At 36.9% G+C, this 25,378-nt stretch overlaps 1 protein-coding gene across 3 annotated transcripts in view; it reads left to right on the top strand.

The window, feature by feature from the left end:
• The window catches only part of SLC41A2 (solute carrier family 41 member 2), a 186,781-nt gene that overhangs the window by 50,691 nt on the left and 110,712 nt on the right, over window positions 1-25,378 (top strand). For all 3 annotated transcript variants that reach the window (XM_077761993.1, XM_077761992.1, XM_077761994.1), the window contains exons 4-8: window positions 2,995-3,066; window positions 5,721-5,865; window positions 9,795-9,941; window positions 18,686-18,833; window positions 24,200-24,279. In XM_077761993.1, the coding sequence (XP_077618119.1) occupies window positions 2,995-3,066; window positions 5,721-5,865; window positions 9,795-9,941; window positions 18,686-18,833; window positions 24,200-24,279 (592 nt within the window). The remainder of the gene's footprint in view (window positions 1-2,994; window positions 3,067-5,720; window positions 5,866-9,794; window positions 9,942-18,685; window positions 18,834-24,199; window positions 24,280-25,378) is intronic.

The raw sequence follows: 25,378 nt of genomic DNA, 5'->3' as shown, positions 1-25,378 counted from the left end.
TTCTAGGAGAGAGAGAGAGAGAGACAGCGTGAGCAGGGGAGGGTCAGAGAGAGAGGGAATCACAGACTCTGAAACAGGCTCCAGGCTCTGAGCTGGCAGTCACCACAGAGCCCGACGCGGGGCTCGAACCCACGAACCGCGAGATCATGACCTAAGCGAAAGTCAGAGGCTTAACCGACTAAGCCACCCAGGCGCCCCTGTATTTTTAAGACTAATACTTCAATGGAGACTTGAAGTACCCTTGTTTCATCTATTTACATATTAAATATATTTTTTCCAATATCAAGTATAGTAACTATATTTGTAAATCTATACTTTCAAGGTCATTCCAACCCACTTTTTTCTTTAGTCCCAGTAAATTTTAAAACCTATCTATAACTCATGTGCTTCCAGATCAGAAAAATAACATATACATCTATGAAGAAGGGTGTAGGGATTATAAAAAGTAGAGATTGCAGGCTCAACCTAAGGCATTTAGATTAAAAAAATTAAAACCACGGTACTGGCCAAAACATCTTCAGGCTCTAGCCACCTCAGCTCTACTCTTTCCTTAAAAACTTGTTAGTGTCTTTGCAAAAATATTGGCCTATTTTTCTTGTACTTTAAGACATATAAATTAATCCAGGTTATATTGAAGTCTTTATCAGATCACATTCTACTATATCATATTCTTTTCAGATTTTCTAGCCAGATTTTCAGGTCAGCTAATTGAATAAAAGTAGATCTAGCAAAAGCCTTTTAACAGAACACTTTGTGCTTCTTCCTCTCTACTCTGGAAAAATTGAGATGGTTCATACTGATCCTAGGCCACTGGACAGTATGTTAGGTCAGCCCAATTCTTGGACAGCACAGGTTTATTTTCAGTATCCTGCCAAACTCACACTTCCACCCCTAGTGCATGCCCATACCATAAGTATTTTCCTTACATGTTAAATTTGGATCAACATTTCTCTCTCTCTCTGTTTTTATCCTTCTAAAAATCTTTGCTGTGTAATTTTTTAAAAAAGGTGATTTTTGTTTGTGAATATATTCTACTTTATTTCACATAATACATTGTGATTTCACATTATAGATTATATTTCATAAAATATATTTTATTTCACATCATACATTAATTTGTTATTTATTATTTATGTTAGAGTAAAAGAACTATAGATTCAGAGACATAGATCTGGATGGGACTTAGAAATTGTGATCTTCATCATTTACAAAACAGAGCAATTGAATAGTGTCACAATGTTCTATCAGTATGGGTTTGGTCAGTAGAACTGCCATCGTACATATTGTGCCGATAAGGAATTTAATAGAGCAATTTGGGCTTACACAAATGTGGGGGAAGGAAAGATCTCTGATGGAAGGGTCAGAGAAATAACCTGAAACACTGGAGAAGGGGAAGAAAACCATGGGTGCATTGCAGTGTAGACATCTGGTTGCCTACCATGTCTGGCTACTGAGATGTTACAGAAATAATGGCCTCTCCTTCAGTTCTGCCTTCCAGATCTTAGGCAGACTCCTGTCACTGGCAGACTGTAACCTGTAGCTCTACGGAAGACGATTGTGAGGAAGGTAGCTCCAGGCTTTAGCAGGAACTATAGTGATGGTACAAGTGACCCTGGCACAGTAGCATACCTGATTCACAGCACTCATCCATTCTGTGACTCGCCTTTCTTCACCTTTTCCTAGACCTGAGTGTATGTGTGTCTCTACCTCTCCTGATCATCAAGCAATCCTAGAGTTTTGACACCTTCTACTTTTTCATGGAATCATTTTCGATTGCTTCTTATACCTATAGACTTCTTTCTAAAAGTCACTAAAACTAACACTAATTTCTGTCATGCCTATTTCTTGAATATTAAACCTGAAGTAGATTCACTCTTTAAACATTATGTCCACCTGATTACTCCCTGGAGCAAAGACTCAGGTTGTTAGAGCTACAAACACAAATTTCATGAATTATGTAGATTTCCAGGCTTAGGAAAGAAATCTAAATTAAGGCAGCCTCAATAATTATACTGAAAAATAGAGAAATCTTAATATTTGCATTGCTGGATACTTTGGGACTAGATCCCAGAGGGAGGTTTGAGAATACAATCTGTTTTCCAAATTGATAGTGGAAATGTTGATGTAGCACTTAATCTGCTGGTCTGGAGCCAGTGAGCTAAACTCTACTCTGTCCATAAACTACTCATAAATAACAATCCTTATGTATCTCCTACTTTACCCCGTTCACTTATTTTCCATGACCGAGCAGTTGATGAATAATTGAAACCCAACTTGGTATGATTTTTACTAATAAACATTGTTCACTGCTTTCCAAATGATTGCATTAGAAAAACTCGACAGATTTGGATATATGTGTTTTGAATCCTAAATGGTTAAGAAGTAATAATTTAGCTTATAGAGCAATTGAATAACAATTTTTTAGAGGGTATTCTTCCATTTAACAGAAAGATGTATAAATTTTAATAGTGCAGTACACAATGAAAATTTATATGTGAACTGGAAGAATTTTTTACTGCTAACAGTTTTAGTCATGGCTCAACTATAAATTATGTACATATAAATGATTTGTTTAATCCTGGGTTTTCTGGTCACTCATTCTTCAAATTAGACTAGTTTCGTGATGTGGAATAAAATGCTAGCAGCTCAAAATTATGTAATTATTCATATTGGGCTTCAATATGTAAAATTTGACATGTAAGGATGACATTTGATGATGTTAGTTGTAAACAGCGGGCAAATGGATAGTATTAACTGGTCCACTAGTTCTTGCGAGCTAGTAGTTAAATTAAAAAAAAATTTTTTTTTCCTAAACATCTTGTGCAAGCTAAATGTGAGATGCAAGGCTGATAGTGAAATTAGATTTATATTAAGTAAAAATGTGAGTTCATCAGATTTACTGAAGAATTGTCTTTGGCTTTAAGATTTCATATGCTGTTGAAACAGAGTTGAAAGCATATGATTAGTCAGTGATGAAAGTATCTATCTTAACAGGTAAATATTGGGAAGATGGATTCACCCATTGAAAAGTGGAACCTAATAATTGGCAACTTGGCTTTAAAGCAGGTAAGTGATGCACATATTTGCTTACAGATCTTGGGTTTATACATCTTGGGTGCTACCTGTAAGAATGGAATAAATCCTAGTGCTCTAAAGACTGCCATTTAATTGTTTCAGGGGCTCAAAACAATAATACAGTACGATGAAAAAGTGATAGAATAAATGGATACCTATGATCTCGAAAAGTTTTCTTTCCCTAGGAATTGATCAGGTTCTTCCAAATACAAAAAATAAATAATTAAAATATAAAAATATGTATAAAATTTTAATCATAAATATGTAATAGAGCCAGAATTTGAGTACTTGAGTTAATATCTGTACAAATAAATATTTAGCACTTCATTGCTTAGGTGCTTTTTTTTTCTACCTTTTTTAAAGTAAGTCTTCTTTAAACTTAACTCTTTTATGTATTATGGTCATATATTTATTTAAACTTGAGTTTTTCCTAATTTGTTAATGTTACTAGAGCTCATGTAAATGAACACATTAAATTGTCAGTTACATATACACTAAATTGTAAATTATATATGGATTATCTGCAGGTACTGCTGATCTCTTCCTCTTCCGCTACTTCCTACTAGGCCCAAGTCACAGGACTGTGTCCCTTCCAGCAAGTGGGCTCACGGAGTGCTATTTTAATGTTAGCTCAGTTAGGACATCATGTTTACAAGCATGGTTGCAGAAGAGTAATTTCATGTAATATATTCCAAAGACATCGAAATAAAATAATTGTTTTGCAATATTGGCCTAAAAAAATATCTGTCTGGCTGCTTCTAAGATCACACGGTTAGACATAAGAAAATCTGTGATTTAAACTGAGCTCTAATGTTAAGCAGCTGCATAAACTTTGTTAATTTACTTAACTTTTCTGGGCTTCCTTCCCCCTTCTTTTAAATCACAGTGTTGTATTAGACGTGTCTACAATCCTTTCCAGCTTGAACTTGCAGAAACCTATGCAGGGGTAATAATCAAAATATTTAACAACAAACAGCCTTCTATAAATTAATATGCAAATTAAAATTTGAAAATATATTCCATTTGTCTTTTAATATTCTAACCTCTTACCAAGCAATTTGAGTGGTAGTGTAAATTATTCATCACATCATTCTAGTAATTTCTATCTCAGTGTAACTTTTCCTTCTGTTCTTTGTCTGCATCCTTCCCTTGTCATCCTCCCTCCCCGTAAGCTGTTGGTCAGAATGGGAGCCACAGATGGCTCTGGATTCCAGTACATGGACTGGCTTCAGACACACTGTGAGCACCTAGAAATTCTTCTCAAATATTGAGCACAACTGTGTTTTCATAGAGAAAAGAATCTTTACAAAGATTTTGTCAGATCGTCAGAGGAGTCCATGACACAAGCACGATTAGGTATCTGTGAATTAGGTTCCATTAGGGCTTCCTTAATTCTCACATTCTACTTAATAGGATTCTCAGAGTTCACGGTCAGTGTTACTATTTTTAATGTTTATTTACCTTTGAGAGAGAGAGAGAGAGAGAGAGAGAGAGACAGCCAAGTAGGGGAGGGGCAGAGAGAGAGGGAGACAAAGAAGCTGAAACAGGCTCCAGGCTCTGAGCTGTCAGCACAGAACCCGATGCGGGGCTCAGACTCATGAGCTGTGAGATCATGACCTGAGCCGAAGTTAGACGCTTAACCGGCTGAGCCACCCAGGCGCCCCAGTGTTACTGGATTCTTTAGTTGCTGGATTGCTTTGCGCCAGTGCTGTGGGAAGCACTTTTTATGTTTATGTAACTCATTTAAATCTCAGTTTTCAAATTTGATATTGTTGTCACTTTACAGATCATGATTGTGGTTATCTGTGAAGTTATTTTTTTTTTAATTTTTTAAAATGTTTTTGTTTATTTCTGAGAGAGAGAGAGACAGCATGAGCAGGGGAGGGTCAGAGAGAGAGGGAGATACAGAATCTGAAGCAAGCTCTAGGCTCTGGGCTAGCTGTCAGCATGGAGCCTAAGGCGGGGCTCAAACCCATGAACTGTGAGGTCATGACCTGAGCCAAAGTCGGATGCTTTACCGACTGAGCCACCCAGGTGCCCCTGTGAGGTTATTTTTTAATGTCAATTTAAAAAATAGATAAGAGCTGAGGGAGAACAAGGAATAAATCTATTTTGCCTACTATGTGGCCCAAGACCCAGCATAGCGCCTTGTACGTGGTAGATTCTAAATAAGTTACTTGCTAGACAAATTAATTTAAATAAGTTGCCACAAGATTAGGTGAGATAGCCAAGAGTCAGATTCTTATCATTTGATCATAAAATCCAGTCTCTTCCCAGCACTGCCTCTGAAGTCAGACTTCAGTTGTGTGGATTGGGTACACGGTTCAGTTTCAGTCTTAAGGTCGGTCAGTATCTTCTCAGATGATCTGTGGATTTCACCGTCAGAGTCACTTTGGGTGCTTGATAAAAACAGATTCCTGGACCCCATCCCATACCCACTGGCACCAGATGGTGGCAGTTCAAGAACTCACTGCCTTGGGGGAATATTAAAACTAAAACAGAGTGGCTTCTTCAAAAGGTAATGCGGCTCAATGACCAGATGCAATCCTTTCTTCTGATTTTTGGTATGCATATTTACATAATCAAGAAGTAAATACTGTTTTTGAAATGAATAATTCAGTTGGACTTTCTAAAAACATTGTTAGGTTCAAGCAACAGTGGTTGGCTTTCTAGCGGCTGTGGCAGCAATTATCCTGGGCTGGATTCCAGAGGGGAAATACTATCTTGACCATTCCATACTCCTGTGCTCTAGCAGTGTGGCCACGGCCTTCATTGCATCTCTTCTGCAGGGTAAGTAGATTTAGAAATGGCTACTCTACCGTCTTTCACTTTCAAATAATTTCTTTTCCATGTTGACTATTTTTCTTGAAATTATGCCCCTTCATTTATAGAACCACAGAGAAAAAACTTTTAAGTTTTTATGTAAGTCCCAGTTAGTTAACATACAGGGTAATAGTGGTTTCAGGTGTACAATATAGCGATTCAACACTTCTGTACGTTACTCAGTGCTCATCACGATAAGTTTACTGTTAAGGCCCTTCATTTGTTTCACCCATCCTTCCACCCAAATCCATTCTGGTAACTATCAGTTTGTCCCCTGTAGTTAAGTCTGTTTCTTGGTTTGCCTCTCTCCCTTTTCCCTGTGCTCTTTTGTTTTATCTCTTAAATTCCACATGTGAGTGAAATCATACTGTCTTTGTCTTTCTCTGACTTATTTAGCTTAGTTAGCATAATACCCTCCAGCTCCATCCACATTGTTGCAAATGGCAAGATGTCATTCTTTTTTATGACTAAATAATATTCCATTGTATATATGTACCACAGTCTTCTTTGTTTATTCCTTCAGTTAATGGACACTTTGGTTGTTTCTATAGTTTGACTATTGTAGATAATGCTTCTAAAATATCAGGGTGCATGTATCCCTTTGAATGAATATTTTTGTATTCTTTGGGTAAATACCTAGTAGTGCAATTGGTACATCATAGGGTAGTTCTATTTTTAACTTTTTGAGGAAACCTCATGCTGTTTTCCATAGTGTCCATACCAGCCTGCATTCCCACCAAGAGTGCAAGGGGGAGAGAAGATTTATCTACAAAATTTTAAAATACCTTATTTCACATATACCTATATTTGTTGTATGTAGACCTTAGAACAAAACAGGTTTTCTGAGGTTGTCTCCTGGCATTAGGTACTCTGGTAGAACTCCCAAATGAGATCAAGAAAATAGCCTAGATATTCATTAGTTTTTGTAAATTAAATTAATTGAGAAACTCCTTTCTGGAAATCATGCAGAGGACTTACTGGCTTGTCATTTGAGTAGCAAGGATCCCAGGAACTCTGAATTTCAAAAGCTGTAAACTTTAAAAAATTTTCAGATTTCAAAAAATTTTTCCCACTATTCCTGTGGCAATACAAATATAACCATACGCTCAACACAGTATATTGCTGGCTTTAGACTTTGAAAGAGTCAGAGTTTTAAAAATTAACTACATTTGGAGCACCTGGGTAGCTCAGTTGGTTGAGTATCCGACTCTTGATTTCGGCTCAGGTCATGGTCTCATGGTTCGTGAGATCAAGCCCTGCATCAGTCTCTGAACTGACTGCATGGAGCGTGCTTGGGCTTCTCTCTCTTCTCTCTCTCTCTCCGCCCCTTCTCCTCCCTCCCTCCCTCCCTCTCTCCCTCTCTCTCAAAACAAATAAATAAATAAACTTAAAAAAGTTAACTACATTAAAATTTTTCAGTTGGGATATCATTCTTTCTGTTTATTAAGAACTTAACATTAGAGAACTAGCCTATTATGAAATCAGTCATTCTTATTTTATAAATATCGTCTTACCCTTAAATCACCAGCAAGGCAAAAAATAGAAAATTCTTATGTCAGGTGAATATACAACTGTTAAGCTAACTTTTTTGGTTAGGTTCTGGGACTTTAGAGAATCTTATTAAGATTAAGACTTGACTTTCAAAATATGTTCAAGCATTTTGTTTTGGTACTTCAATTATATTAAGGGTAGTTTCTTATCTATACATAGAATTACTAGAGAATTAAGTGGTGTTAACACTGGCCAAAGCAGGATGAAATTAAGCTTTTGGGAAATTAATTTCTGGTTGAAAGAAAAGTTGGGGTACCTGGGTGGCTCAGTTGGTTAAGCATCAGACTCTGGCTCAGGTCATGATCTCATGGTTCATGAGTTCGAGTCCCACGATGAGCTCTCTGCTGTCAGCACAGTGCCTGCTTCTGATCCTCTGTCCCCATCTCTCCCCACCCCCTCAAACATGAAGAAACACACACAAAAAGTTAAAACATTAGCTTCTTTTTCTTTAAGTTCATTTGCTTCTCTTTTCTACTCTTGTTTCATTTACAAATAATTGTTTAAAAGTTTTAAGTAAAAACTATTGGTATTGCCTAGGATTTTCAAAACCATAAGAATTCAGACCTTTAAAATACATTTACTTAAAGCATGTTACTTTGAATAATGTGTGTTCTAATTTTATGATAGTTGGACCTTTATGTATATAGAGAGAGCAGATACTATTAACCACTTTTTGTAAGAAAACTGACTCAGTTAAGGTGACTTGTCCAATTTCATCAGCTTGTTTGCAGAAAATCAGAATTAAAACCTGTTTCCTGACTCCCAGCTCTTTTCGCTGGCCCATGATGGCAAAATATTTGTTTCCAGTGGAAAAGATGGATGGCATTCTGTCCTAGGAAAAATTTCCATGTTGATCTTTAAATGTGCTGACTTTGAAAAAAGAATTTGGGGTGCCTGGGTGGCTCAGTTGGTTAAGTGTCCGACTTCAGCTCAGGTCATGATCTCACTTTGTGTGTTCGAGCCCTGTGTCAGGCTCTGTGCTGATAGCTCAGAGCCTGGAGCCTGCTTTGGATTCTGTGTCTCCCTCTCTCTGCCCCTCCCCCATTTGTGCTCTCTCACTCTCTATCCCTCTGTCTCTCTCTCTCAGAAAAAAAAAAAAACATTAAAAAAATAGAAAACAAATTCTTTGTGATCACATCTTGATTATTACATAATACATTTAAAATTTTTTTCTATTGCTTTTTTTTTCCTTTTTACAATATTATGGGAAAGGTAGTCTATAGATTGAAAACATCTCCAGAATATAAGAGGTGAGACGTTATTTGAAGCAAGATAAAAATTCTACTTTTAATAATTTTGGCTTTATGGGGTAGTAGAAAACATTGAACTAAAGTTACTTACAAGCTCTTTGACCTTCCACAAGAAATTAAGCTCTGCTCCCAGGACCTCAGTTTTTTTTTAATCTATAAAATGAGTAATACTAGAATACAATCATTTTGAGTCATTTTCAGTCTAAAAATGTAGTGAGATTCAGATCCCCCCGACCCCATAGCCATATTTAGGCTTCCATACTGGTCCATGGGTAGCATATAAGTAAACTAATCTTACGTATTTCCTGCACTGCATCCTCTAAATGTTGGCATGAGAAAATCTATACAATTGGGTATGGATATAAATGTTATCACTCCCCTTCCCCATTTCTATGATTCAAGAAAATATTTAGGAGAACAAGTACACAGTCATATTTTCATCTTCTGTTCTCTAGTTGAAGGTTCATAGAATCTTTGGTTTGAAGAATATCCTTTACAACGACTGCCTTTTGTGTTCTGGTCTCCAGTGTTCAAGTTTTAATTACTTCCCTCTTAATACTTCAATCCTTTCAAATAACAAAATGAAGCAAGCATTCTGGCTACCACCGTGTAGACAAAGCTGTTTTCGTGTAGACAAAGCTGTTTTCGTTGGCCTTCTTCCCAATTGCTGTGCATATAAATATGAATCGCCTTTCTTTGATATTTTCATTCTTTATTTGAGGGTTAAAATAAAATCTTTGGGTTTGATACATATACACAAATACATTACATCTAAGACCTACATCTTACTAAATTTGAAACTTTAGCTTGAATGTTATTTTACAGTAGTTTTTCAGGTATTTTACAGTAGCTTTTCAGGTCTCTAAATGCAACACTGAACTTCTCAAATCTTCTATGATCCCTACCTGGAATTTGCTGAAAGGCATTTTGCCAGAGCATTAGAGTAAAATGTTTTGTTTGCTTTAGTCAGCTTATCTAAGCAGTCTAACTGGAAGTGATGTACTCACTCTTTGTCTAGCTTTTATATTTCAGTATTTAGGGGATTGATTTTCTCTAAATCATAGCATAAAAAGTAATGAGTTTTCTTTCTTCCAGGAATAATAATGGTTGGGGTTATCGTTGGTTCAAAGAAGACTGGCATAAACCCTGATAACGTTGCTACTCCCATTGCTGCTAGTTTCGGTGACCTCATAACTCTTGCCATATTAGCTTGGATAAGTCAGGGTTTGTACGCCTGTCTGGGTGAGTTGACTTGATATTAAATATTAATTAAAAATTAATTAAATATGCTCTTCAGAGTCTCTTTAAATAATTGTTGCAACAATGTCTTGAACCCGTGGCCTTCGTCTGCAGTAGAACTGTGGTTGGGACTGATTAGAACAATAACTGCCATTTGTTGTATACCTACTATGTGTTGTGGTTCTCATATTCCCCCCCCCCTTTTTTTTCCCTCTTCTTATACTATAAGGTAAGAATTATCATCCCTAATTTCAGATGAGAAAACTGTGGATCATAGAGGTTATACATGTTACCCACTACTGGTAGGAAGGCTGAACACAGGCCTCGTGGTCTGTGAATTCTGCCCCTTCACTAAGTGTGTAACCAGGGAGGAGTCAACCCACAGTGTTTTGATATGTGCATTGTACACTGTCCCAGAGCATAAGGTATTAGACTCCTTCACCTGTTCACAGGCAGGTAGCTGGACAACTTGGAGACCTCACCTCCCCAGAGGAACAGGTTAACTGCATTGGGGAAGGGAAGCTGTCATCAGTAGGCTGGATCCCAAAAGAGAAAAGGGATGAGTTAGGCATGGCTATGTCCCTTTCCCTAGTCTTACCGTTAGGTCAGTCTCTCCCACTGTGAGGAGGAGGTAAGAGAAATGAAAGGGGAAGCAGAAGCGGGTAAAGGGTTTCTTTCTAGTATTATTCTATGGGTCTTGCCAAGACCATTGAGGGTAGGGTGGGGCTGGGGCTGGAAGGTGGTTCTAGGATGGGTTCCCTTACATACACAGAAAGAAAGGTACATTATTTTCAGACCTGGGAACCTAAATTAACATGAAGTCAGTTGTAACACATTTCTCAGGTGCTGATATCTCCTCAGTTGAGGTCCCAGGAGTAAGAAAGTAAGAAAGGTAATGCTATTGAAGAATGCCATAATAAATATAATTGTTACAATGATACAGACTCAATATTATGATATTCCAGAAGATAAATCAACTTTTGAGGAAAATAATGTGTACTGACTTAAAAAAAAATGTGTGTGTGTTTTTTAAATCTCTCTAGTTATGAGCTTCTTACAAAAGACTTCATCATGTGTTGCTATCTAAAGCTTTCACTATTTTGAGGGTTGTATGCGATACATTAGTAGTTTAGCTGGATGAATAAATGAAAAAGCAAAACAGAATGATTTCTATTTTGAAAAGTAATTTTATTATTAAATACTGCTTAGGCTTTTCTGGGCCTTTACTTGTCTTATGAAAGGTGGCTCAATGTAATTCAAGATGAATTAATCAAAATAGGCTCGTTACATGTTATCTGTATCACTTATTTCCCTAAAGTGCTCTCTATATTTTTTTGATGGGCTGCTGATTGAGTCCATAGTTGATTTAACAGAGAAGGGTTTTTCTGGGGTCAGTGTTTGATTATAACTTGCCTACACTGTGAGCACTAGAGGGCCTTGTAAGATCATTATAGTATTTGTGGTGTTCTGGTTTAAATTCCAAAGCCCCATTCATCCTGCTGAGATGCCTAATTCTTAGAAACGAAGTTTAATTCCTGAACTGCATTGGGAATACTTAGCAGTCTTTAGAGATAAGAGGATTTCATGGCAGCCACAGGCTTCCATTACGAATAGGGGCCGTGTACTCCTCAGGTCCCAAAGAACTGGGCAATAAGAAAAGTCTCACTGAGTTCCCTGCCTTGAATTTTGGATACTTAGAAATGACTTTGAATAGCTCCCCTCTTGTCTTGTTAGTTTTGATGCAGGTTACTGAAGCTCATGCTACGTTAATTCAGTCTGTTACTTTTCCTTTGGTTCTGATAAAATTTGCTGTTTTCTAATGTTCGTAGTAAATATGGGATTTTCCCTCTTTTCATCTCCTCAAAAAGGACAAAACAAGTGCAGAGCTTTGTTTATTCCTATTGACTGTATTTTGTGTTGTCACCTAAGGTTTTGTTGCTCATTTAACAAAGTTGAAGTTTTAGCCTGGTGTTTAGGCCTCTGGGAGTCAGCAGAAACTTTCCAGTGATCGTTACTCCTGCCAGACTCAGCCAGTACCAATTTTCATACACTGGCCACGAGTGTTCTCTTTCTTACGTCATTCCCTTTCCTTCCGTTAAGGCCAGTCAGAATTGTAATTTTTCAATGCTACATTCATACGTTTCCCTAATGTTAATTGATCTTTTCCTCCTCTGGATTCCTGTAGCATTACATTGATACTTCTCTTATAACATTCTTTGTATTTTATGGGTCATTATAGCTCTTTGTCCACATAGTATTAGGGAAATATTGGAAGAATATCTTGCCTTAGCAGAAAGAATCAGGGGGATTAATATCCCTAAGGAAAAATTTAAATGGCAGCATATGGCTAGGAGAGATCTCGAAATAGAAAAGAAAATACAAAGTTAGTTTAGAAAGTAATCTAAGCTCTGGACTATGATACGCTTTGGTATGAATTGCTGAGAAAATATAAAGGTATTTATTCATTCATACAGTAATGTTTAAACAATAGTAATTTTTGAAAGCTATTTAAAAAATAATGTATTTAAAAAATAATGTAACTGCATGGTTATATAATTCTTATGTATACCTGATTTTATTGATTTGAGAAACTGTCAACTTTTCTTCTTTAGGCAAGATTTGAGAAGCACAATGTTGACTGATTTCTCATTCTTTGAGCTTACCTTTAAGAAGATGACTTAGTTGAAGCCATAAGGACAATAACGATCAGCCTCAGGTTGCTTCAGGCTGTGGAAGCTAGCAGGGATGCCAGCTAGTTATTTACAGGATGTTCTAGAATATCATGGCCTTGATATGAGTGACGATATGAGTAGAATCTAAATCTGTCTTGCATGTCACTCTTCTTCAGGTGTTTTCAGCACCGTCTTAATTTATGATTCCTGGAAGTTAGTGAGAAAATTCTCATAGTTATAGCAGAGGGCATTTAAACAATCAACAACTTACAATGCCCATTTCTTTGTTGCTCACACAGAAAGAGCTGTCATAAAAATGTCACTCATAGCACCTATATATTTCCAAATAATTTAAGATGAGAATAATGAATATTATTGAAATTATGTCACAATAGTTGCAAAATGCCACTAACAATCAAAGCCATGAATCTAAAAGATGGCTCTTAGGTTTAGTAGTTAAGTAGAATCATAGCAATTTAAACCACTTGAGCTGTGTTCATCCCTGCTTTGCCCTGGTCAACTTATATCACAGAATCAATACTAATGCACGCAGACATTTATTAGGCTTAAAATTCTGTGAAGCTTTCTCTGTACACCTGTATTCATTTCCTATTGCGCTAGAACAAATTACCGCAAAGTCTGTGAAAGAACAGAAATCAATTTTCTCACAGTTATGGAGGCCAGCAGTCTAACATGACTCAAACAGACCCCGAATCAAGGTGTCCACAGAGCTGGTTTCTTCTGAAGATTTCGGGGGAAAATTCCTTTGCTTGTCTCTGATCGTCCGGCAGCTTCTGGGATTCCTTGGCTTGTAGCTGCATGACTCAGTCTCTGCCTCTGTGGTCACACTGCCTGCTCTTCTCAAGTCAGATCTGCCTATCACTGCTGCCTGGGAGGACACCCATGATCACATTTTGGGCTCACCCTAATAATCCAGAGTAATTGCGTTTCAAAACACTTGACTCAATCACACCTGCAAAGCCTCTTTTGCCCTATAAGGTAATATCCAGAGGTTCTAGGATTAGGGTGTGGATTTCACCCTATGAAAACACCCATTGTGATCTACCTAGAAATTAATACAAAATATCATTTTGACTAGGATTATTTAAATGTATTTCATATAGAAGGAAGACATTATTTTAGATTTTGATATTAATGCAGAAGTTCGTGGTTGGCTTTTAATTGACCATTTTCTCTGGCCGATTGTGTCCTTCGTGTTTTTCTGAAAGTTATTCCTTAATTTTATGACATCTATAAAACACCAATATATCCTACAAAGAGAAATGTTTTAGAGTCTTCCCTTTTCTTATATTTGTAATTTTTCCTTAGCCATCAGAATTGAGTTAGATGTTAGCCAGGAAAAAGATAGGAAGGTCCTATATAATCATAATTTGGGGGGAATGGGCATGTTAGATTTCTCAGGACATTGAGATAGTAATGGTTTACAGTAAATCAGTTTTAGTAATTTTTATTTTATCATGGTTTTCCTACCTTTTTAATGTTTAAATTTTCTTTGTAGTTGGAGATAATTTTAAGCTTATACAATAGCTGCAAAAATTAAAATAGTATTAAAAATCTTGCATACCCTGGACCCAGATTCACTTAATGTTAACATTTTATCCCATTTGCTTTGTTTTTTATTCTCTGTCTCTGTCTCTCTCTATATGTATGTATGTATGTATATATTTTTTCTTTGTCTTTAGGACATTGACTTTCTTTCTTTCTTTCTTTCTTTCTTTCTTTCTTTCTTTCTTTCTTTCTTTCTTTCTTTCTTTCTTTTACATTTATTTATTTTTGAGAGAGAGAGAGAAAGAGACAGAGTATGAGCGGGGAGGGGCAGAGAGAAGGAGACACAGAATCCGAAACAGGCTCCAGGCTCCAAGCAAGCGTTCAGCACAGAGCCTGATGTGGGGCTCGAACCCACAAACAGTGAGAGCATGACCTGAGCTGAAGTCAGACACTTAACCAACTGAACCATCCAGGTGCCCCTCTTTTTTTTTTTTTTTTTTTTTTTTGAGAGAAAGAGCACATGTATGCACAAGCTGAGGAGGAGCAGAGGGAAAGAGAGAGAATTCCAAGCAGGTTCCCACACCGGCCATGGAGCCTGACACAGGGCTTGATCCCATGACCCTGAGATCATGACCTAAGCTGAATCAAATGCTCAACCGACTGAGCTACCCAGGTACCCCAGGGCACTGACATTTTTGAAGACTGTAGTTCCCCCCCCTTTTTTTCATTATTAGAATTTTTAAAAATTGAGATACAATTCACATTCCACACAATTCACCTTTTAAAAGTATACAGTTCAGTGGTTTCTAGTACGTTCATAAGATTGTACAACCTACTGTTAATAGAACCTATTTTCTATTCCAGAAGATTTTCATCACCTAATAAAGAAACTGTTAGCTGTCACTCCCCATTCTACTCTTTGCCCAGCCCCTGTGACCAGTAATCTATTATCTATGGGTTTGCGAATTCTGGACTTTTCCTCAAAAGGGATTACCTTTTATGTCCAGCTTGTTTTACTGAGTATGCTTTCAAGTTTCACCTGTATTGTAGCATGAATCAGGACTGAATAATATTACATTGTGTGACTATACCACATTTTGTTTATCCACTTACCATTCCATGGATATTTGGGTTCCTTCCACTTTTGGTTATTATGAAAAATGCTGCTATGAACATTCTTGTACAAATTTTTGTATGAACATATGTCTTCAGTTCTCTTGGTAGTTACCTAGCAGTGGAATTTCTGGGTCATATGATAACTTTGTTTAGCTTTTTGAGGAATTGCCCACTCATTATTTTTAGTTGATTTACTGAGAAATTTTCCCCCCGCTTTGAAAGTTCTAGCAGTGACCCTGGGGTTGAGTCGGTAGGTGCCTCTTGCAACGGCAGACGTCCTTCCAGAGATTTAATGTTGAGAAGAACTCAAATGCTGAGCATCGTGCTCCTTTTTTGGCCTAAAAATGAAGTACTAAGATGATCTGACTTAGCAGAATAGTTCTTTTCATTTGTGGTTAGTGGATTTTGCCTTTAGTTTTCTCTTCGATCCTATAAAGAGATTTTGGCAACCTTAGTTGTTTTAAGAGGTAAGAATGCCTTCTAACTGGGATGTTGTTTATCCTTATCTAACGTTTTAACAAGGAAAACTGGGAATCCATTCAGTAAAGTTTTTTTTTTCAATCTTTTATAAAAATTCATGGAGAAAATGACACTCTGTGTAGCATTAGTCATGTCCCTTCAAATGGAAGAAAATAATGGATTTTGTTAGCATAATTATTTTGAAGATGTGATCTAGCTACAACCATGAGAAATTTTGGTTGGATATTATTTTAGTATTTATAGTAATTGTTCCTACCTATTAGGAAAAAAAATTGATCTAGTTCAAACATCTTTAATCATAGGCAAGAAGATCTTTAAATATTTTAAGATGAGGAAATATAGAATTCAAAGATAAGAGTCTGGATAAGGATTGAAGAATTTTATGTGATGCTGAAAGATTTAGTAACGTTTAACTAAAATCTAAGACTATTCACTACAAGGACTGTGAGCTCAAGTCTGTCTTTAAGTTATAAGGTGAGGCCTCTACTGTACATAGTAATTATTAGAATCATTGAGAAGAATCCAGGAATGTCCTGGCTGAAATCTCTTATAATAATAAAACCTTGGTCAGCTAAAATGATATTACAAAACTGTTTTGAGATGGTGTCACTGATTTAAGAAGGGGTAGGCAACTTGTATCCCTGAGGATATTTAGAATTGACTATAAAAATATTTGGGAATCAGACTCATGGTATTAATGGTTTTATGCTGAAGAGGCAAAACATGGATTTTTTTTTAATATACTTGTAACTTTGCCCATTAGAAAAACATGTCAGTCTTCTAATTCTGTCTTAAATATGTAATTAAGTAATTGACGTATTCTTGTGATTTTAAATATAAATATTCCCAAATTTGTATGCATTATATGAAAATTTATGAAAACGTGAAGACTTGCTGTATTTGTATATTTAATTTGCTAGATTTATAAAGATTGTCATAAGTTCGTGGAGACTTTTGAGAGACAGGAGAAATGTCTAAGGCCAATAGAGTATCTCAGAGTATTTAAGCTTGTAAATGTGACTAAGTATTATTCCCAACACTTAAACATAATTTTTGGTTGTGTGCTAGATATTGTGACATAATATCATTGAGTGCTCAATTGTTCTGTTTTTCTTTGCAAAGTGTTTGATTTTATTCTGGTAGGCAGTTAATCGTGGATTAGCTCTAGCCTTACAAGGCAGGGTATCAAGCTTTATTGGAGCCCATCTTGAGTAGACTTTACGCTGGGGCTGGCCCTACTACTAAGATGGGACCATTCTCAGGTCTTTACTAAATCTTCTTAGTGTTCAAAGAGGACTCTCTTCTCTACAAGATTAGCTCTTGAATGACTTCCAGCCCTTTGTAAACTCTGGGAAGTTTTCAGTTTATGACTCCCCAGTTATTCTTGGACTAGCCTTGTGGAGTTCCCTCTATGCATGCATGGCTTAGTATTCAGTTCACGAGCTCTTTCTCTGAGAGCTTCCTCTTCTCTAGTATTTTGTTCTATGAATTCCTGTTGCCCTAGCATCACTCTGCTCGAGTTTTCCCTTCCTGAGCTGTGGTCTGGAATGTGCCTTAAGTCAAAGAGCTGAGGCTGTTGGAGGGCTTATCTCATTTCTATCCCTTCTCTCAGGGATCACAGTTTTCCATTGCCTATTGTCTAGTGTCTACTGTCTGAAAACAGTAAATATTTACCCATATCTATCTATCTATCTATCATCTATCTATCTATCTATCTATCCATCCATCCATCATCCATCCATGTCATTTCTGAAAGCACTTAAAATTTTGTTCAGAGGTGATATACAGCATGTCCACAAAGCAAGACAAATAGCTAAGCCCAAAGTCAATGAGGCAGAGAAGGATTTTTGCTATATTGGAAAACATAACAAGAATGTGGAGAGAGTGAATAATTGTCATCAAGTAAAACAGTTTACCACAAAGGGGTTTTAACAAAGTCCTGGCAATCTTCTATCTCAGTGTGTTCCAAATAGCAAGATGTTATTGATAATGGCAATGATAATTATGACAATAGTAAGTGTCCAATAAATATAAGCTAGGTGCCTGGGCACTATTCTACTTGTGTGTACTAATTCTCTTAAGACTCACAATAACGCCATGAAATAGATACTGTTATTATTGCCATTTTATGGGTAAGGAAATTGAAGTTTATAGAAGTTAAATTTCTTGTCCACAGTAAGTTGTAACATTTAGATGTGAAACTATGGGGTCTGGCCAACCTTTGGTTAACACAGTGTACTATATTCTGTCTTAGCATATTAAGGGTTCTGAGAAGTTCAACAGTGAAGAAATGTGTTTAACTTTGTTAAACTTAGTATTTCTATTTTATTTTGGAGATTGGAACACTAGTCAGAAGTATTGGGAGAATATCTGATATCAATTGATTGGCCAATATTCCTTGGAATGCTTGCACTGTAAGAGCTTTGTGGGTAAAAACAATACCCCATTTGACTTGAGAGTTAAGAGTACTAACTTTGGTGTCAGATGCCTTTTTCTCCCCACTCTTGCTTTCTCTTAGTCATGTTCTTAAGCTTCAGTTTTCTTCATAAAATACCAATGACAGTATCTGTCTCACATTTGTGAGGACAGTCACATGAGATGATGACTAGAAACCATTTAGCACAGTACTTGGTAAATAATAGAAGCCAAATAAATGTTAGCTTTTCTACTCTTGTCATTCCTACTATTTTATTATTATTATTATTATTATTATTATTATTATTGCAATTCTCATCTAGCTCAGTTAACTAATTCAATAAATGTTTGTTGAACTAATGTATTAGTTTATGGTTAAATTGTCTAATATTTTTACCTTATCTATGGTTTTAAATTTGTTTGATGTTTATAGAAGATATAGCATGTGAATATGTTGGATAACATCCTATCTTCTGGGAAACTTTTACTTTTAATATCTATGTTTGCTCTGTGGTTAGAAGAGAAATTGAAATGTTGTCTCCTTTTTAATTTTAGAGAGGTATTACTACATTTCTCCATTAGTTGGTGTCTTCTTCTTGGCTTTAACACCTATCTGGATTATAATAGCTGCCAAACATCCAGCCACAAGGACTGTTCTCCACTCAGGCTGGGAGCCTGTTATAACAGCTATGGTTATAAGTAGGTTAGTATTAATGTGTGTGTGTGTGTGTGTTCTATATACCTGCATCTGTGTATACATTAAAACATCAGCAGCCTATTTTTATTTCTTGGATCAATCATTTTATATAGCCAAGTCTTTATTATCACATGTAGTAGAGTTATTAGTCACAGGACTTCTTGGAATGAGTTAGACATACCTCATTTGTCTACCAGTTTCAAATTTTTCTCCAAATCTTTACCAGACTGATGAGTAAGGTTTAGTGTTCATGTATGTGTGTGTGTGTGTGTGTGTGTGTTTGTTAACCTGACATTATTTTTAATGGTAAGTTGCTCATGTATCAGACAGCCTTAGAAATGGATGTACCATTTGACTACTTCCACTTCTAGAACTTTGACAGAGCATAAGGATATAATTAAGGATATATGCAAATGATTAAGTTGTAAGGATCCTCATCACAGTGGAAAATTTAATAACAAAAAAAGAGAGAGACCGCCTTAGAGGTCTTAGCAACTAACCAGGTAGTGATCAAAAAAATTATAGTATAGTCACAAAATGGAATATTAGCCACTAAAAATAACACGGCAGTGTTTTTTTGACATGGAAAGATGTTCATTATGCCTTTGGTGAAAAGAGCCAGCTAGAAAAGAGTATGAATTTCCTGTTAAACATGGTATATTGACACACATTTATCTTCTTCCTTCCTGAAACTACTAAAATGACAGTAATAGAACAGAAAGCTATAAAACCACAAAGGCAGAAGGGGCACAGAGAGGAAAGCAGGTGAGAGATTCAACAAAATTAGTAAAATAGGAATCAGATGGATGACTTTGAACTGAACCACCAGAATGGAAAAAGCTAACACCTAACCTCCTGCAGGGTGAGAGGACACCCGTTGGAAGTGAGCTGATCTAACTCTCAGAAACCCAGAAACCCAGAAACATGAAGGAATTAGAGGCACTAAGTACTCCTCAAAGCTGAAATGGAGAAGATTGGTTGAAAGTTTATGTGAGAGGCAATTAGATCCTAAAAGCCCTTCTCCAGCTTGACCACCCAAGTGACTGCCCCCTTCCCACCTTGGCAGAAGACAAGAATTAAATCTGGAGAGACTAAATCAGAGAAGCTGTGGATTAAGAAACACCTGCACAAGTGAGGGTATGGATTAAGCACTGTATGAAAAGTAGGATTAAGTGAAAATCTAGATGCTGAACAGTGAAAACCCTATCCTACTTCTTTTTCTTTGCTCATGGAATGCTGGCAGTCAGGCCTATACCCCCAGGAAAAAAATTAGAATAATTCCTTTCTGGGGTGACTGATCAGCACTAGAGAAAAACTTGTGGTTGCTGACTCTTGTGGGTCCTTGAGTGAAAGAGCTATATGCCCCCCTGACCATTCTTCGAGAGACTCACCTGCTGAGGAGTGAGCTCTGCAGTGCCCTTTACAGAGGAGCAGACAGTAAAAGGATCACCAGACATTTGATTAAGGCTTCTAACAAGAAAGACAGAGACCAGAGAAATGGTACTCAAAGAAAGTACAGGGATAGTTGAAAGACCTCAAAACCTCTCATCATTGCCCTTAAAGCAATAAGAGAATCTGTGGCATCCATAATGTAAGAACAGAATGCTCTAATAAGGAGGATATGGAAAAGCAGGAAGAGCTCTTGGGAATTAAGAATATAAATAAATAGGAGAAACAACAACAGAACAACTCAGGAGAAAAGTTAGAAGATAGAGTTGAGGAACTATTCTGGAAAATAGAACAGAAAACAAAGAGGTAGGAAATGGGTGGAAAACAATAAGAAGAAATTATCAAAGAAATAATGCAAGAAAATTCCCCAGGACTGAAGACCATGGGCTTCTAGGTTGAAATGGCCCACTTAGTACCAAGCACAGTGAATACAAGGAGGGACCCGAATCATAAATCTACTGTAAATCCCAAAATCTCCTGGAGAGAAAAGATGAGTTACATATAAAGCACTGGGAATCTGAATGATGTCCAGTAGCAACACCTGAAGTTATTCCTTCAAGAAAATTCTGAAGGGAAATTATTTTGAACATAAAATAGGGTTGCAGTGTCAATCAAATACAAGGGTGGCATCAGGAGGTTTTCAGTCATGCAGGATCTCAAAAACTTTGCTTCCTGTATGCCCTTTCACAGGAAAGCTGGTAGAAGATATGGTCTATCAAAATGAGGAAATAAATCAAGAAAGAAACTGACATGGGAATGAGGAAACCCGTTCCATGAGAGCATGTGGTTCAGTTTTCTATGATGTAGATTGCTTTTTTCCTGGAAGATTCGGGCAGTAGGCTTCTATGAAACGTTGGGACATGTTCAGAGATCCAAAGACCCAGTGTGGGAGATTGAAGAGAAGGTGCAGGTTGACAGCTGTGTATCAGGCCTACAAGCAACTGTCCAGGGTGGCAGGGGAACAGTGGGCTTGAGGAGAAATGTCTCTAAGGAAAAAAAAAAAAAGCAGAATTGATTGGTTACCAGAAGACTTCGACTTATTCAAAGGCATTTCACTAACTTTGTTAGAAATTTGAGGCTGGATTAGTAATAAGTACCTAAAAAATTAGGAAAAATATAGGACAGAGCAACATGGAAAAGTGAGGAAATAATAACACTTGGTGGCTCCATTGTGAATAATGATTCCATTGTTACAATAAGGTAAACCCTAAGTGCTCCACCCAGAAATATAGAACCTAGTTGGCAGGGTATGGGAGGAAGGGATTTATGAATGGGCTGAGGTGGGGAGGGAAGGGCAAGCGAGACCAAATCCTCATCCGTCATAGTGGAGGTTGTTAGGTAAATGTCTAAAATTAAAATTAAGAAATCACAGTATAAATGTGTTATTTGGAAATATAAAATTAACTGCCAGAGGAAACAGCTAAAGAAGTTGAAAAAACTTAGCTGGTGTAGAACAGGTTCTGGGGGTGGGGGCCAGGGGCTATTTAATAGGCTTTGTGGCACTTTAACTTTTTAAATAATGTACATGTGTTTATTTGATAAAAACAGAATTTGATAAAAGTGAAGAGAGAACTACTTTTGCAATGTGAGTTTTCATTTTTAAAAATCTAAGTGTTTTGGGGTGCGTGGATGGCTCAGTCGGTTAAGCGTCCGACTTTGGCTCAGGTCATGATCTCATGGTTCGTGGGTTCGAGCCCCGCATCGGGCCCTGTGCTGACAGCTCAGAGCCTGGAGCTTGCTTCAGATTCTGTATCCCCTTTTCTCTCTGACCCTCCCCTGCCCATGCTGTCTCTCTCTCTCAGAAATAAATAAAAGCATTAAAAAAAATTTAAAAATCTAAGTGTTTAAAAATGTCTGGGAGGCTAGCTACCAACATGCTAACAGTGTAACTGAATGATGTCACGATAGTTGATTTTTATCTTCTTCTTTTTGTTTGTATTTTCTAACTTTTCTATATTTTGTTATCTGGGTCATGAAAACATTTCAATGTGCATTTTAGCAAATATTCATGTTACAGTCACACCATGAACTTACCTGTTTTGGCACATAGATTTTTCTTTGATACATAACTAGTTCTATGAAATATATATATAGTTAAATTAGAACTTAAAATATTTTTTATTAAAAAAATTTTTCTTAACGTTAATTTATTTTTGAGAGACAGAGAGACAAAGTGTGAGCAGGGGAGGGGCAGAAAGAGAGGGAGACACAGAACCCGAAGAAAGTTCCAGGCTCTGAGCTGTCAGCACAGAGCCTGACGTGGGGTTGAACTCACGAACCATGAGATCATGACCTGAGCTAAAGTCAGATGCTTAGGTCTGAGCCACCCAGATGCCCCTACAGCTTAAAATATTAAAATACTGCTAAGGATGACTATTCTTGGACTTTACAGTGTAACTTTAATTTTTAAAAAAATTTTTTAGTTTATTTATTTTGAGAAAGACATGGATAGTACAAGTGAGGTAGAGGCAGAGAGAGAGAGGGAGAGAGAAACCCAAGCAGGCTCTGTGCTGACAGAGCCTGATGTGTTGATGCGGGGCTCAAACCCACAAAACCGTGAGATCGTGACCGGAGCCAAAACCGACTAAGCCATCCAGGTGCCCCTACAGTGTAACTTTTAATGGGAAATCCTAGTAATTTAGGCATATTAAGCCACAATTCATTTATTTTCCAAAAAAATTGGTAAAGATTTAACAAATTTGTAATGTTAATTGTCAAGTAGTGGTAAGAATATTTTGATCTGATATTTTGACAATCAACTCCATTCTCTGATAACATGTAGTTTATTTTTCTGTAATGTAGATTGAATTTTCCTGGAAGATTTAGGTAGTAGGATCCCAGGGAGTTTTGGGACTGGCAGTGTTTTATAGGACTTTAGACCAAGAAACTGATGTTAACTGATTAGTGATGGTCTTGGAAACTTAAAAACCTCCACGCTCCATTAGGACATATAAGCCCTACTTCTATGTGGCTGTCTGTTATTTTTCTAGACCTCCATTCTCAAAATCAGCTCTCTCTATGGCTACAGCCCATTATTTCAGTTTACCAGTGATAAGATGCTATGTCTGTATCTAGTTTTAATACAATAAAAATGATCCATTTAATGCTTTGTTGAATTCATAAATGAAGAAATATTCTTTTAAAAACTATTTTTTAGGGCTGCCTGACTGGCTCAGTTGGTAGAGCGTGCAACTCTTGATCATGGGGTCAGAGGCATGAGTTCAAGCCCCATATCTGGTTTAGAGCTTACTTAAAAAAAAAAAAGACTTTTTTTAAATTATAAGAGCAATAAATGATATAGTTTTTAAAAATTAACAAATACAGAAGGATATTAAATAACCATCAGTCTTTTGTCCGCCGCTCCATCCAGAGATAGACGTTAAAAATTTCTTATACATCCTTCCAGACATTTTAAGCCACTTAAAGCATATTCTTTTCCTTTTTACAAGGAACACATCTTGGAGTTCAGAGAGCCCTGAAATGGAGGGCTATAGCTTATGCCGTGTTTTATTTTCAACATTTCACTGTTGACATTGATTTTTACTTTGAATATTTTTCCTTTTCATTCTGGTGGGGTTTTTTAAAATTTTTTAAAAATGTTTTATTTATTTCTAGGAGAGAAAGAGAGAGACAGCGTGAGCAGGGGAGGGTCAGAGAGAGAGGGAGTCACAGACTGAAACAGGCTTCAGGCTCTGAAATGGCAGTCAGCACAGAGCCCGACGCGGGGCTCGAACCCACGAACTGTGAGATCATGACCTAAGCGAAAGTCGGACGCTTACCGGACTAAGCCACCCAGGCACCCCTTATTCTGTTTTTTAAATGTCGAAAAATGTTGTTTTTAAAAGTAGAGGTGTTTGTACATGAAGAGCATTTAAATTAGTGCATTTCTTTTCTCTTCCCTAAATTGTACAATTTTCTTTCAGCATTGGGGGCCTTATTCTGGACACAACTGTATCTGATCCAAACCTGGTGGGGATTGTTGTTTACACACCAGTTATTAATGGTAAGAATTAGATGCACTGTTTCACGATGGCATCAAATCATTACATACTCAGGTGCTAACGGGACTCTTAGGGTTCAGATTTTAAGAGGTGTATCTTCCCTTCCCTTCCATTCTCCCTCCAAGCCCAGGGTGGTGTTCATGGTAGAAATGACAGTCTCTGCTCTCAGTATGCACAACATGTCTTTGAAAACAGCTGTATTTTCACTCTTACCACTGGATATTAGCTTGAGAATCAATCATACCTGATTTTTGAGGTTAGTGTTGCAAAATATGATATTTCAGTTCTGGATTATCATTGGCTTTGGGTTTTTCTGCTCTCCTATTTTGTTGCTGTTTCTGTCAATTTTTGTGGCTCAATTAGAGTTAGTTAGGTCAATGCAGTCCATTAACATCTATCACTCCTCTGCGGATCTGCCTTATATATATATTTTTTCTTATTTATAAAAATGGAATTATAATATTTAGGTTCACAGAGTTTTTGGTATGAATTCCATTTAATAAGAAAATTTAATGCAGTCCTACTGACTTTTGGGCTGACTCATTAAATTGGATTTTAGTATAACCTACACCAATATAATTTAAAAAGTAATTTTACCTGAGAGAAAACCTGTCATAAGCTATGCTACACATTTAATATAAATTGCTTTTATATGTGTGTGTAAGAAAATACGTTCTATGAAGGCAAATGCTCCTAAATCTAACTTCATATCTCAAATTTCAACTGAAAATTTATATTTTTGTGTAGCTATAAATTGTCTATAAAGACATTTCCCCTCTGGATGCCCTTCCCGATTTTCCTGGTGCCACTCTCCTCTCTGTCATCCACGCTTAAAATCATGGCACCATCAACTTGGCCCTTCATCCTCTTTGAATAGACAATGACCTAACCTTGTCTATTCGCCCATTAACATAGTTCACTTCTTCACTTATTTATACAACAAGAACAGTCCTGGCATTGTTGTCTGCTAACATCTCACTTCAGCCATCATTGAAGTAATAGAGTAGCTTTCCTGACCCACTCCCTATTCAATGCCAATTAACTGCCACTAACAGATGAATCTTCCTTAAACACTTTTTATTACATCAGTCTGAAGATGAT

The sequence above is a fragment of the Crocuta crocuta genome, unplaced genomic scaffold (assembly GCF_008692635.1).
Source record: "Crocuta crocuta isolate KB4526 unplaced genomic scaffold, BGI_CrCroc_1.0 scaffold193, whole genome shotgun sequence".
Lineage (NCBI taxonomy): Eukaryota > Metazoa > Chordata > Mammalia > Carnivora > Hyaenidae > Crocuta > Crocuta crocuta.
The sequence above is the reverse complement of the archived record's forward strand: the minus strand, read 5'-3'. Positions and strand labels throughout refer to the sequence as shown.